This window comes from Xenopus laevis, chromosome 6S (genome assembly GCF_017654675.1).
Source record: "Xenopus laevis strain J_2021 chromosome 6S, Xenopus_laevis_v10.1, whole genome shotgun sequence".
In the NCBI taxonomy this organism is placed as follows: domain Eukaryota; kingdom Metazoa; phylum Chordata; class Amphibia; order Anura; family Pipidae; genus Xenopus; species Xenopus laevis.
The window spans coordinates 125,808,348-125,821,660 of record NC_054382.1 but is presented as its reverse complement, the minus strand read 5'-3'; the positions used below and the strand labels follow the sequence as shown (position 1 = coordinate 125,821,660).

Here is a 13,313-nt window from a genome sequence, read left to right as displayed (position 1 = left end):
TACATGACTAGGCGACACAATCTGGTTAAGATATTGGCAAAATGCATTATTTCACCGGTTTCTTCATGTCCCTATAGGATACTGTGGAGCAGATATAAAGTCTGTGTGTGCAGAAGCAGCTCTTTGTTCATTGCGCCGCCGCTATCCCCAGATATACACCACGACGGAAAAATTGCAACTGGATGTTAATTCTATTAAGATTACTGCTAAAGACTTTATTATAGCCATGCAGAAAATTGTGCCAGCTTCCCAGAGAGCTGTTGTATCTCCTGGGCAAGCACTGTCTCCAATAATCCAGCCACTTCTTCAGAACACACTTCATAAAGTCTTGGAAGCTCTGATGAAAATTTTTCCTCATGCTCTTGAAGGAATCAAGAAAGAAAAACAATCTGGTAGGAGTCCAATTACACTGTTGCATTTCGGTGCCTTTTTGTTTTCTGAGAAGTTGCTTTCCAGTTAGGGGATTGCCAACAGGACTGGTTATTAAAAATCAAATTGATGTTTTAAGTCAATGGGAGAGGTCCAGGGATCAATTTGAAGATGTTTGCAGCCTTCCTGACATTCACGTTTTTTTCTGAGAAAAAAGTGAAATTGAATTAGATTAAAATTTTCAGGTCCTTTAAATTCATCCGAGTTGGATAAATTCGATTTTATTAATACTTTTTGATTAGTCGAATTTCAAATTTAGGGGAGTTTTTAAAAACTCGCATAAATTCGACCCTTGATAAATGTACCTCCCCCACGTCAATACACTGTATTAGAAATACTGTCACAAAAAGGTGTTTTTCTCCTGAATAATCTGAACAATCTCTTTGGAAGCATAGATTGTTCTTATATTTCAAGAGTTCATTTCACACAGGAAAAAAAGTCTCACTTGTATAATGAGCTACTCCTTTTCTAAAAGCCTAACCGGCTGCAGATGGGGAAAGGGCAGGATCTGTTTATGCAGAGGGGTTCTCTATGGTCTCTTATATTATCGCTCCAAAACCCTTCAAGCTGGTAATAGTTTTAAGGATATGCACATCCGCTCCAACAGTTTCTTCTGACAGGGTCAGCTATTAGGGCAACACTAATAGCTGAATTCCCTATATGTATAATTTTTCTGCCTGTCCATATGTAAATTATGCAAATATTTACCTGGCATATGGGTTGATTTAGTCTGATCTATACCTATAAGGGGCCTCATTTTACTTTTCTTTTTTTTTTTTCGGTCAGCACTTCCCTCTCTGATCTGCTATAGTATCGTTTTTATTTGAAATAACAGGATTTTTTGATACTCACCGTTAAATCAGTTTCTCTGTAGTCGATAAGAGGGACACGGAACGAATGGGGGGTTAAGCTCCACCCTCTAGGAGGCAGGGCGCTTAGATTAATGAAGGGGCGTGCCAGGAGACTGACTTAACCCACACTAAACCAATCACATCACAGTTTGTACCAAAGACACTGCTGAATAGAAAAATATAAAAACATATAACTGCAGAACTGGTAAACCAGGAAACTTTTTTTTCCCATCCAGACGAACTGGTCAACTCGTATTAGGGACAGGAAGCCATGTGTCCCCATTATCGACTACAGAGAAACAGATTTAACGATGAGTATCAAAAAATCCTGTTTTCTCTGTCGTCTCAAGGGGGACACAGGGAACGAATGGGGTCTTAACAATGCAGAATTGGTAGCAATGCGGTAATGGCGGAACTCACCCAGTGCGTCCCGTCTCCCAGCCGACCGCTGCTCTCGCGATACGCCAGTCACTTCCAACTGGCTCCAACATACACACAAGAACTCGCTGCGGAGCGCTGATCGGAACAATCCAGGAGAAGCGTTGAAATAAAGCCAGATGGATATTGCACTGTCTCCTGATTGTTCCGATCAGCGCTCCGCAGCGAGTTCTTGTGTGTATCTTAAAAAAGCAGCCCCAGAACAGCAGGGTGGGTAGCGAGAATTTGTGACAGGTCTGTAGGACCGATCCAGGTAGCAGCGAAGCGCTCTTACCACATCTAGGTTATGAAGTCTGCTCTCCTTATCGTTCTTGGGTTCCGGACAGAGGGTTGGTACCACAATTTCTTGATTGATGTGGAAAGATGACACCACCTTTGGGAGGAATGATGGAACTGTGCGTAGAACTGCCTTGTCTTTGTGGAAGACTAGGAAGGAGGGGATGAGAGCGCCACCAGAAAGACTACCTTCCTGGTTAGCTATTCCTCAGAAATTGTCCGTAAAGGCTCAAAGGCGGGGTCTAGTAGAGCCTCTAGAACGATATTAAGATCCCATCCTGGAGTTGGAGGCCAAAACGGAGGAGCAATATGCGCTACTCCCTGCAGAAATGTGCTGACAGGATCCTCCATGGCTAGGCGTGACTGAAGTAGAACAGACAGTGCCGACACCTGGACCTTCAATGAGCTAAGTTTAAGGCCAAGCTGTAGGCCCCTTTGTAGGAAGGATAGCACCCTCGGAATGTTGCATTCCAGAAGGAATAGTTAATCTACTGTAATCGTGTGCATCTCTCTGCACCAGTTCAAGTAAGTGTTCCAAACTCTGTGGTATGCCTTAGATGAGGTAGACTTGCGTCATCTTAACATTGTGGCAATGACGTTCTCCGCTATTCCCTTTCATCTCCAGATGGCGGCCTCAACAGCCATCCCGTCAAAACGAAGAGGCCCGGGTTGTGTTGAACTATGGGGCCAATCGTCTCTGGGAACTAGCCGAATTGGTTGTGCTATAGACATCTCCTGAAGATCCGAGAACCACGTCCTCCTGGGCCAGTAGGGAGCTATCACAATTGCTGTGAGAGGGGATTACCTGATCTTCTTTAGTACTCTGGGGAGCATGGGAAGAGGTGGGAAGAAGTAGGCAAGGTCGAACTGGCAACACTGGGTCATTGCATCCACTCCCACTGCTAGATCGATCTGGAGTTGTCCCCACTCACTGGTTAGCTTTGCAAATGCTTTTGGGTGAAGTTCCCATTCCCCTGGATCTAGGAAGTTTTGGCTGAGAAAATCTGCCCTTGTGTTGGATACTCCTGGTATGTGAATGGCGGACATTCTTACGGAGTTGGACTCCGCCCAGCTCAATATCAGTTGGGCCTCCGCTAATGCTGCTTTTCTACGGGTTCCTCCCTGCCGGTTAATGTATGCAACTGTGGTGGAATTGTCTCTTTGTACCCGAACTGCACTTGTCTGGAGATGATGTAACCAGTGGGAGAGGGATAGTGGAATGTTTATGGGTAGTTTGGACTCCCCGGGAGACCATAGACCTTGTACGGACAGGTTGTAACATGTCGCGCCCCAACCTTGTAGGCTGTCCAATCCAGAGTGGCCCAGGATTGGCCCAGGTAGAGATTGTTCAGATTGAGCCACCAGAGGAGAGAATGCCTTGTTGACATTCTCTGAGATAGGCGAGCTCCATTCCAATCGCATAGGATGTTGGCCTGGAGCGGACGTAGGTGGATCTGTGCCAATGGTAACGCTGTGATGGCAGAGACCATCAGTTTCAGCACTCTCATTGCCATGTGGATAGTAGGTTTTTGGTATCAAGTAGGAGGTTGATCTGAGTTATCTTCTCCTGCTTGTCCACCGGTAAACTCACCTTCTGCGTGAGTGTATTGAACTCGAGGCCGAGGAATGTCATCTGGTAACTGGGATGAAGATTGGACTTGTTCCAATTGATAGTCCAACCAAAGTCTTAAAGGAGAGCGATCGCCCTCCAAAGATCTTCCTCGCTCTTTTCACTTGTCCTGGCCTTAAAGAGAAGGTTGTCTAGGTAGGGTTTTACAGAGATTCCCTGGAGTCTTAGGGTTGCTGCTGTTACAGCCATGAGTTTGGTGAAGACCCTGGGGGCTGATGATAGTCCGAAAATTAGACCGTTGTGGAGGGCTGGGAAGAGAGGTTAAAGGGATACTGTCATGAAAAAAAAAAATTCTAAATGAATCAGTTAATAGTGCTGCTCCAGCAGAATTCTGCACTGAAATCCATTTCTCAAAAGAGCAAACAGATTTTTTTATATTCAATTTTGAAATCTGACATGGGGCTAGACATATTGTCAATTTCCCAGCTGCCCCAAGTCATGTGACTTGTGCTCTGATAAACTTCAATCACTCTTTACTGCTGTACTGCTAAAGTGATATCACCCCCCCCCCTTTCCCCCCCCAGCAGCCAAACAAAAGAACAATGGGAAGGTAACCAGATAACAGCTCCCTAACACAAGATAACAGCTGCCTGGTAGATCTAAGAACAACACTCAATAGTAAAAACCCATGTCTCACTGAGACACATTCAGTTACATTGAGAAGGAAAAAATAGCAGCCTGCCAGAAAGCATTTCTCTCCTAAAGTGCAGGCACAAGTCACATGACCAGGGGCAGCTGGGAAATTGACAAAATGTCTAGCCCCATGTCAGATTTCAAAATTGAATATAAAAAATCTGTTTGCTCTTTTGAGAAATGGATTTCAGTACAGAATTCTGCTGGAGTAGCACTATTAACTGACAGGATCCCTTTAAAGGAGAAGGAAACCTAGTCGGCGCAAAAACCCCTCCCCCCCCCCCTCCCGTGTGTTGCCCACCCTCCCTCCTCCCCCCTGGCCTACCCGTCCCGCTGGGCAAATGCCCCTAACTTGTTACTTACCCTTCTGTGCAGGTCCAGTCCCCGGAGTTCACAGATGACATCTTCTTCCACGCGATCTTCCTGCTTTGACCGGCGTTTTGGCGCATGCGCAGTAGGAGCATTTCGCCGGTATGGATCTACTGCGCATGCGCCAAAAGTCAGTTTTCCGATTTCACTTCGTGACTTTTGGCGCATGCGCAGTAGATCGTACCGGCGAAATGCTCCTACTGCGCATGCGCCGGTCAAAGCAAGAAGAAGTAAAAGAAAAGGTAAGTTCCAGGGGATTGGGGGCAGGCCGAGGGCTCCTTTTAATCGTATTACAAATTTACCGGCAGCTACTATGCCGGTAAATTTGTAATGCCGGCCTTGGCAGATATTTTACCGGCCGGGTGGCAACCCTACCCACGAGGGAGGTGTATCTAAAGGAGCCCCTATAACATCCATTAAAACAAGATTCTTCTTGAGTAGAAGAGGATCTATCCTCCTAGGAAGCAGGACACTTAAAAACGGATGTGATTGGTTTAGTGTGGGGTTAAGCCAGTCTCATGGTACGCCCCTTCATTAATCTAAGTGTCCTGCCACCTAGAGGGTGAAGCTTAACCCCCCAATCGTTTCCTGTGTCCCCCTTGAGACGACAGAGGAATATACCTGCAGGTTTGCATCTTGGTGACTGAAAAGTGTTTTATATAGCAAAGTCAAAATTCTAAGAAATTATGTTTAGCTAGGAAAGTTTTAAACATTTATCTCTCTAATGATCACCGTATCCCTGGTTAGAATTTAAGATCATAAACTGGTCCGTTGATGTTTGAAGTGGCGAATTCACTTTTGTTTTACTAGAACGTTCAAGTCACCTGGTGGATGAAGAATTGTTATATAGTGATGATGAAGGCCCATCAGTTTTTGAAAATGGCTTGCCTAATAAAACACCAAACAAACCAAATTGTCCATTTCTTCAACTAAATATGTAAGTATTTTGTATAATTCGGGGGTTAGTATGATTTCATAAAATGGCACATAATATGAAGACAGTTGAAGATTTCTAAGTTGGGCTCTTAACATGTGCCTGAATGTATAGTGGCATTCAATGGCAGTTTTTAATTAACTAGGCTGTTTGTTCTGAGGCAGTTTAGCAAATTAGCACAGATTATTCCTCTGAGCATTTGTATTTATGCATCGGAGCTGTCTTGTTATGCATGATGTATCTGATTTATCCTTGTTTAGCAATAAGTCGTTGCCAAATCTTCATTTTTGATTCCAAATTTTAGTAAAAGTGCTTCAGCTATTTTATTAATGAATTCTCTTGTTACTGACTGGAGACCGTATTAAAGGAGAAGGAAAGGTCAAAACTAAGTAAGCTTGATTAGAAAGTAATGCTGCTCTGATTACTCTGTCAAAAAAACAAAACAAAACACAGCATTTCTTTCCTTCTATTGTGTACACATGGGCTTCTGTATCAGACTTCCTGTTTTTAACTTAAACCTCCAGGGCTAGGACTTGAGCATGCTCAGTTTGCTCCTCTTCCACCCCTCCCTTCTCTGCTGTAATCTGAGCCCAGAGCTATAAGTGAGTAGGGAGAGACTCAGGCAGGAAGTGATGTCACACCAAGCTAACATGGCAGCTGCTATCCTAAACAAACAGATTTTAGAACTGTTTACTCGGGTATGGTAAAGCGTTCTAAAGAATAAAAATGGCTCTCCCCCCCCATCTTCAGAACCTACCTGATTTCATTTGCTGGACAAAACTGGGCATCAAAACGCGGGGTGACCTAGTTCCCAAGGGACAATTTCTTACTTACCAGGAGATGTAAGACAAATCTCCAAACCAGCAGATACAATTCTTTAGAAGCCTACAGCTCTGGGAATTAAGGTGGTGGGAATCGAAACCACTCTTCTCTCCCAGCCCTGCCAAACTCCTGTCGTACCTATACAAAGATTTACAGGCTACTGTCAAACCCCCTTTTGATCAAGCCCATAATCTCTGGTGAGACACCATCCCTGGTCTCAATCAGGAGCAGTGGGAAGATGCCACCGCCACAGAGTGTGACTTCCTGGTCTCAATCAAATTATTATTTTTTTTTTTTTTCAAAACTCTCAAATCGAATTTAAAAGCACCAACCCGAATGTGAGATTTAGCACACCTCGACTATGAAAACTGTTCTGATTTTGAATATTCCCCACCTAAAACCTGTCAAATTCATTTACAAGTCAATGGCAGTTGTCTGTTGACCCTTTTGAAGATGCTAATAGCCTTCCTGACATTCAAGTTTTTTTCTGAAAAAAACTTGAATAGAGTTTCATTCGATTTGAGTTTTCGGGTCAGTAACGTGTTCAAATTTTAGACGTTCATGTTTTTTCTTAAATAAGATAACATTCGAGTTTTGAGTGCATTCAAATTTATTAGAGTAAAAAAAATTCACATTACTTCGACCTTTGATAAATCTGCCCATTAGTTGATACACTTCTCAGCGGCATCTGTGGAATGTGGAACTCTTGTATGAATTGTAACAGACGCCTTTAATGAAACTCTAACAGCCCTGTCTAAACTATACAAAGATTTACAGGGTACTGTCAAACCCCCTTTTGGTCAAGCCCATAATCTCTGGTTAGACGCCATCCCTGGTCTCAAGGAGCAATGGGAAGTAGCCACGGCGTATGACTTTCTGGTCTCAATCGGAGACAGGCTTATAAATAAGTGCCTCCACCAAACGTATGTGACCCTGTTCAAACTGAAAAGGATGGTCAAGAGACAAGATGATCTCTGCCCGCTGCAAAGCACCAGGAGCAAACTTTATACACATGGTGTGGAACTGTCCTCCAATACAAAAGTTCTGGAGACACCTGATAGCTACCATAGCTTCTGATTTGGGGACACCACAAGTAATAAAAGAGAAAAATATATTAATTTTCTTTACCAAGGGTCATTTAGTAGTTAACACATTGAAAATGGTACATTCTGACCCCACATGGCCCACCTTACGCATTTCATACCCTCCGGCACTTAGTCATAGGTGTCTCTTGCCACAAGTAATAAGCCCAGAGGTCTGCCTGCTAAGGATAATTGAGGATCTAATCCCTACCAAACCTTCCATAATTTGTTTCCATACCCTGATGCTAATAATGCACTGGATGAGCCAACCCCTCCCAAATACATCATTTTGGAAAAGATTAGTCGATGAGGCCCTCCCACTGATGAAACTCGCTTACGAGACCAGAGGGGTAATTGATAAGTTTGAGAAGGTTTGAAGGTGCCTGGAGTGATCAAAACTCCATAGAGCTGTAAACCCAAAGATGCAAATAACTTGATACCAAACAATGCTACTCTAACATGTTGTTCTGCTGTCTGGACCTTTTAAAAAATAAATAAATAGAATAAAAATGGCATTCTAGATTGCATTACTGTGGCTAATCTATTGGCAATAAACTGCCTTAGTAGCTTTCCTTCTCCTTTAAGACAAGGTGGGTTTAAAACAAATTAAAATTGAGCTAAGTTAAAAAGTGTGGTCTAAAGCAGATGATGCCTTTTTATTAGGCATTTATTTGTAGAACAGTATGTCTAACACGGTATACAAATATATTTTCCCAGGAATGCACGTAATCATCCAACTTCATATAGGCCTAGACTCCTGCTGGCTGGTAAACCGGGGTATGGGCAAGGAACCCATCTGGCTCCTGCAGCTATACATGCCTTGGAAAAGTTCACTGTATACACGGTAGATCTTGCCGTTCTTTTTGGTGTTGGCGCTACCTCCCCTGAAGAAACTTGTGCTCAGGTAACTATACTTTGGCTAATGACTTGTTTTTGTGCCGTATTCCTCTTAGATGTGCCATACAACCACTGTGCACCCAATATATGCAGAATGTGAGCAAGATTTTGCCTACAGTGGGATTATTGGTTTAAGATTTTTTTAAGCATTTAAAGACTTGCACTGTTGAATCTGTTACATCTTTGTTAGAATATAGGATCAAATACACCACACCTCACCAGGCATTGCTACAAAGAAAACAGCATATTTATCAAGTTGTCTATTGATTTTTAGTGGCCGCGTATCTCTCTGTAGAAATCCAGTGTAAAATTAAGTCGGAAATGCTATTGGGAAATAGTGTTTATCCATCATGGAATATTTACATTTATTTATATTTACATAAGTGTTTTGCCAGGGCTGATTACCTTTAAAGAAGTAGGCAGAAATGTTGTACATTATGTTTTGTGCTTCTGTACCAGCCCAAGGCAACCACAGCCCTTTAGCAGTAAAGATCTGTGTCTCCAAAGATGCCCCAGTAGCTCCCCATCTTCTTTTCTGCTGATTCGCTGCACATGCTCTGTGCTGCTGTCACTTACTGAGCTTAGGGACCCACTCACAATATACAGTACACATAGAATAGAAATGTCACAATATAAGGCTGATTAGTAATTAATACAGATAATTACTACATGGCAGCACAGAAACCAGTGCAATTAGCATCAGAATTTAATAATCAGCAAACCTGTAGCATCAGCTTATATTACAGCCAGGGAAGCTCATTTTCTGCTGGATAATTAGTGACGAGCCCTAAGCTTAGCTTCTCAACAGCCAATCAGAGCCCACTGAGCATGTGAGTGTCACAGACACTTTCCAAGATGGTGACCCCCTGTGACAAGTTTGAAGTCCTGGATCATTGCTGCTATTGACAAGCTGAAACTTTAGCCTCATGCTATAATAAGTTCACTATATAAAATATGGCATTTTTAGCCCTATTCATATTTAGGGTTTAGTTCTCCTTTAATAGATTATGCCAGGTCTAAAGTGGTGTAAAACAATGGCATCCAATGTGGCATTTTTTTTTTTTTTACACTTTATTTTCTGTGTAATTGTTTTTTACACTGTATGTCTACAGATGGCCTCATAGTGTGCAGGAAGGGGAAGTAATAAATATTAACTTGATTTATTTTGGTGAGAATATTTAATTCTACATTCTATTCAGATTGTGTATTTTTTTTTTGGTAAACTTTAATTTTCTTTCTGAATCTAGCTTTTTCGGGAAGCTAAAAGAACTGCCCCAAGCATCCTGTATATTCCACATATTCACTTATGGTGGGAAACAGTCGGTGACATACTGAAGGCAACGTTTATTACTTTGCTGAAAAGCATCCCTTCGTTTTCACCTATTCTCTTCCTTGCAACATGTGATGTGGATCATTATAAGTTGCCAAATGAGGTACTTTTTGTTTGTTTATTGCTCTACAGCTGTCACCTTTGAAAAATGTTAATTTATGCTTCTTGTGTTTGAGTGTTGTGGCCTCCATTATTTTAACTCTAGTAGGACTGAAAATCACTATTGTATCAAAGGTGCAACCAGGGTAAAGGAACAGAACTCGTGTTGCGCATCCTGCAAACCATGCCTTTTGAGGGCGCTGCTTTGAGCAAACATATAGGGGGTTATTTATCAAAATATTCAATTTTTTTTAAAATATACTCTGACCATATCTGCACGGGTTATTTCCCCTTCTTTATCAATACATTTTGCTAAAAAAATTCCATTGCATAAGAAAATCGTACAAAAATTTGAATCATACAAATTTCTCCACCCCAAAAAAATCTTCGAATTTTTGCACGAAACCCATCGCAGATCAGGATATTTTCTTCTCCCATTGACTTGAATACAACCTCGGCCTGAGATGCCGGATTTTCGGATTCAGACTTTTTCCATCCAACTGAAAAATTCAGATTTTATAGTATAGTCGAGTTTTTGGCATTCAGACCTTAATTACTAGGGATGTACCGAATCCACTATTTTGGATTCGGCTGTACCCCCGAATCCTTTGCGAAAGATTCGGCTGAATTCTGAACTGAATCCTAATCATAATTTGCATATGCAAATTAGGGGTGAGAAGGAGGAAAACGTTTTTACTTGTTTGTTGACAAAAAGTCCTGCAATTTCCCTCCCCCTAATTTGTATATGCAAATTATGATTCAGTTCGGCCAGGCAGAAGGATTCGACCGAATCCAAATTCTTGCTGAAAAAGGCCGCATCCTGAACCAAATCCTGGATTCGGTGCATCCCTAATAATAACCCCCGTAGTCCTGCATACATGGGCGCTCCTGATGCAAGAAAACAACGACATGTATGTGGTGTGCATTTGGAGGCCTTTGGGCTAGCTGCAAGTCTGCCCTTTTTGGGTGCTGTCTGGGCGACTTTTTGCACTTTTGGATGCACAAATAGTTTCTTGACAAGGCAGAACAGCTGGTGCTTTCTGTTGGGGGAAAAAAACTTGCTCTTCTTATTAAATTAGAATTGTATTATCATAGCTTTAATCATGGCTAGTTTTGCCTGGGGTGCTGGAATATTGCACGTAATACCTTTTAGCGTGCCATATGAAGAGGATGCAAAATTTGCACAAGTTATTTTGTTTTAAAGGAGAAGGAAACCCTCTGGGTGCAAAACCCCTCCCCCGTGTTGCCCACCCTCCCTCCTCTCCCCTGGCCTACCTGTCCCGCTGGGCAAATGCCCCTAACTTGTTACTTACCCCTCTGCGCAGGTCCAGTCCAGGGAGTTCACAGGCGACATCTTCCACGCGATCTTCTTCTTCCTGCTTTGACCGGCGTTTTGGCGCGTGCGCAGTAGGAGCATTTCGCCGGTACGGATCTACTGCACATGCGCCAAAAGTCACGAATTTTCGTGACTTTTGGCGCATGCACAGTAGATCCGTACCGGCGAAATGCTCCTACTGCGCATGCGCCGGTCAAAGCAGGAAGAAGATCGCTTGGAAGAAGATGGCGTCTGTGAACTCCGTAGACTGCACCTGCGCAGAAGGGTAAGTAACAAGTTAGGGGCATTTGCCCAGCGGGACAGGTAGGCCAGGGGGGAGGAGGGAGGGAAAGCAACACGGGAGGGGGGGAGGTTTTTTGCGCCCACTGGGTTTCCTTTTCCTTTAAAGCTTAATAGGTGCTATTTATGGAAAAATTGAGTAAAAAAAGCTGTAGAACTGTCGCTAAGGGGCAGATTTATCAAGGGTCTTATAATGAAGTCGCATCTTCAAAAGTCACACATTCGATTTTTAATACCCCTATTCGTATGTAAATTAGAATGTGAGATTCGTCACACTTTGACCATGATAACCGTTCGAATATTCACTACCTAAATCCTGCTGAGTTCATGTACAAGTCAATTTGGAGATGTTAATTGCCTTCCTGACATTCGCGGTTTTCTCGTTTTTGGTTTTTTGTTTTTTTTTGGGAGAAAAATTCACTTCGTACAAATTGAATACGAATCTAATACGGTTCGAATTTTCGGGTAGGAACTATTTGATCGAGTATTGGACATTCAAATTTTTTCTAAAATAATCAGTCCAGAAAAAAATTCACTTGAATTCAAAATTTGACCTTTGATAAATGGGTCTCTAAGTGGCAGATTTAGCAAGGGTCAAATTTCGAAATAATGGGAGTTTTTTTGCACTCCCATAACTTTGAAATTCGAATAAAAAAAGCCCAACCCAAATTTATTAAATTCAAAGTTTTTTTTTTTCTGCAGGTGAATAGGCCGTATTCATTCGAATTGAAGTACTATCGTTTGATTTTTTTTTTTAAAGTCCACCAATTGACTCCAAATAGGTTCTAGGAGGTCCCCCCCCCAGGCTAAAACAGCAATTTGGCGCGTTTTAGATGTTGAATGGTCAGTCACATTTTTAAACAGACCGTACATGATGAATTTTGCGACTTGAAGGGGGGCCACATGGGACATAACTGTTCAGTGAGTTTGCAATTGATCCTCAGCATTCAGCTCAGATTCAAAAGCAACAAATATGACTCATGTGGCCCCCCTCAAGTCTCTGATTGGTTACTGCCTGGTAACCAATCAGTGGAAACCAAGAGAACTGAAAAGCAGGAAGTAGTGTTCTGGCTATTATGTTACACATCCAGTCACTCCAGCCTTTATACATTACATTTTTGGCTAACTAACTATATTGGATACATTTTTTTTTTATTTTGCACAGTCTATTTACCCATTTTTTATTTTTATACTGAACTGTTCTTTTAACTGCATGTGTGTTATATTGTTTGCAATTACTTAACATAAATGGTAGAAATTCTTAACGTAATTATTTTCCACAGTTGCAAGAGCTTTTTGTGGAAGATTATGGTGAAGTATTTCATGTTCAGTTGCCAAGCAGAGAGGAAAGAAGGGCATTCTTTGAGGATCTTCTATTAAATCAAGCTGCCAAAGCTCCAGTTTCTAAAAAGAAGGCAGGTCGGTCATTTTGGCAATTCTGTTTCATTTCTCTTTCGTGTGATTCCCTTATTATATCAAGAACTGTTGTGTGTTAGTTCTGCAGGCACTGGAGGTTTTGCCTCTTGCTCCTCCACCTGAGCCGCGCACTCTCTCAGCTCAGGAACTGAAACAACTGGAAGAGCAGGAAGAGAACACACTGCGAGAGCTGAGACTCTTTTTAAGGGATGTCTCCCACAGACTTGCCATAGATAAACGCTTCAGAGCTTTTACAAAGCCTGTGGATCTAGAGGAGGTAATGCTGTTTTACAAAGTAATGTGATTTATATGGTCTGGCAAGTTATTACTCAATACTACATCTTTATATTTTAAAATGTGTTCAAGCTTTGATTCTTTAAGAAAAAAAAAATCCAACTTGTTCAGATGCATAGCATTTCATACTTTATTTCAGAATTGTCTTAGAGTAGTACACCTTTTTTTTTTTTTGTGAAATATGATCTTTAATGTCTC

The 13,313-nt window shown here is 42.0% G+C and overlaps 1 protein-coding gene across 1 annotated transcript in view; it reads left to right on the top strand.

Annotated features, from left to right (window-relative positions):
- atad2.S (ATPase family, AAA domain containing 2 S homeolog) overlaps positions 1 to 13,313 on the top strand; it is a 49,835-nt gene that overhangs the window by 21,546 nt on the left and 14,976 nt on the right. Inside the window, exons 16-21 of the mRNA XM_041568001.1 lie at positions 78 to 392; positions 5,437 to 5,563; positions 8,182 to 8,368; positions 9,609 to 9,794; positions 12,689 to 12,824; positions 12,902 to 13,098. Coding sequence (XP_041423935.1) covers positions 78 to 392; positions 5,437 to 5,563; positions 8,182 to 8,368; positions 9,609 to 9,794; positions 12,689 to 12,824; positions 12,902 to 13,098 — 1,148 coding nt within the window. The remainder of the gene's footprint in view (positions 1 to 77; positions 393 to 5,436; positions 5,564 to 8,181; positions 8,369 to 9,608; positions 9,795 to 12,688; positions 12,825 to 12,901; positions 13,099 to 13,313) is intronic.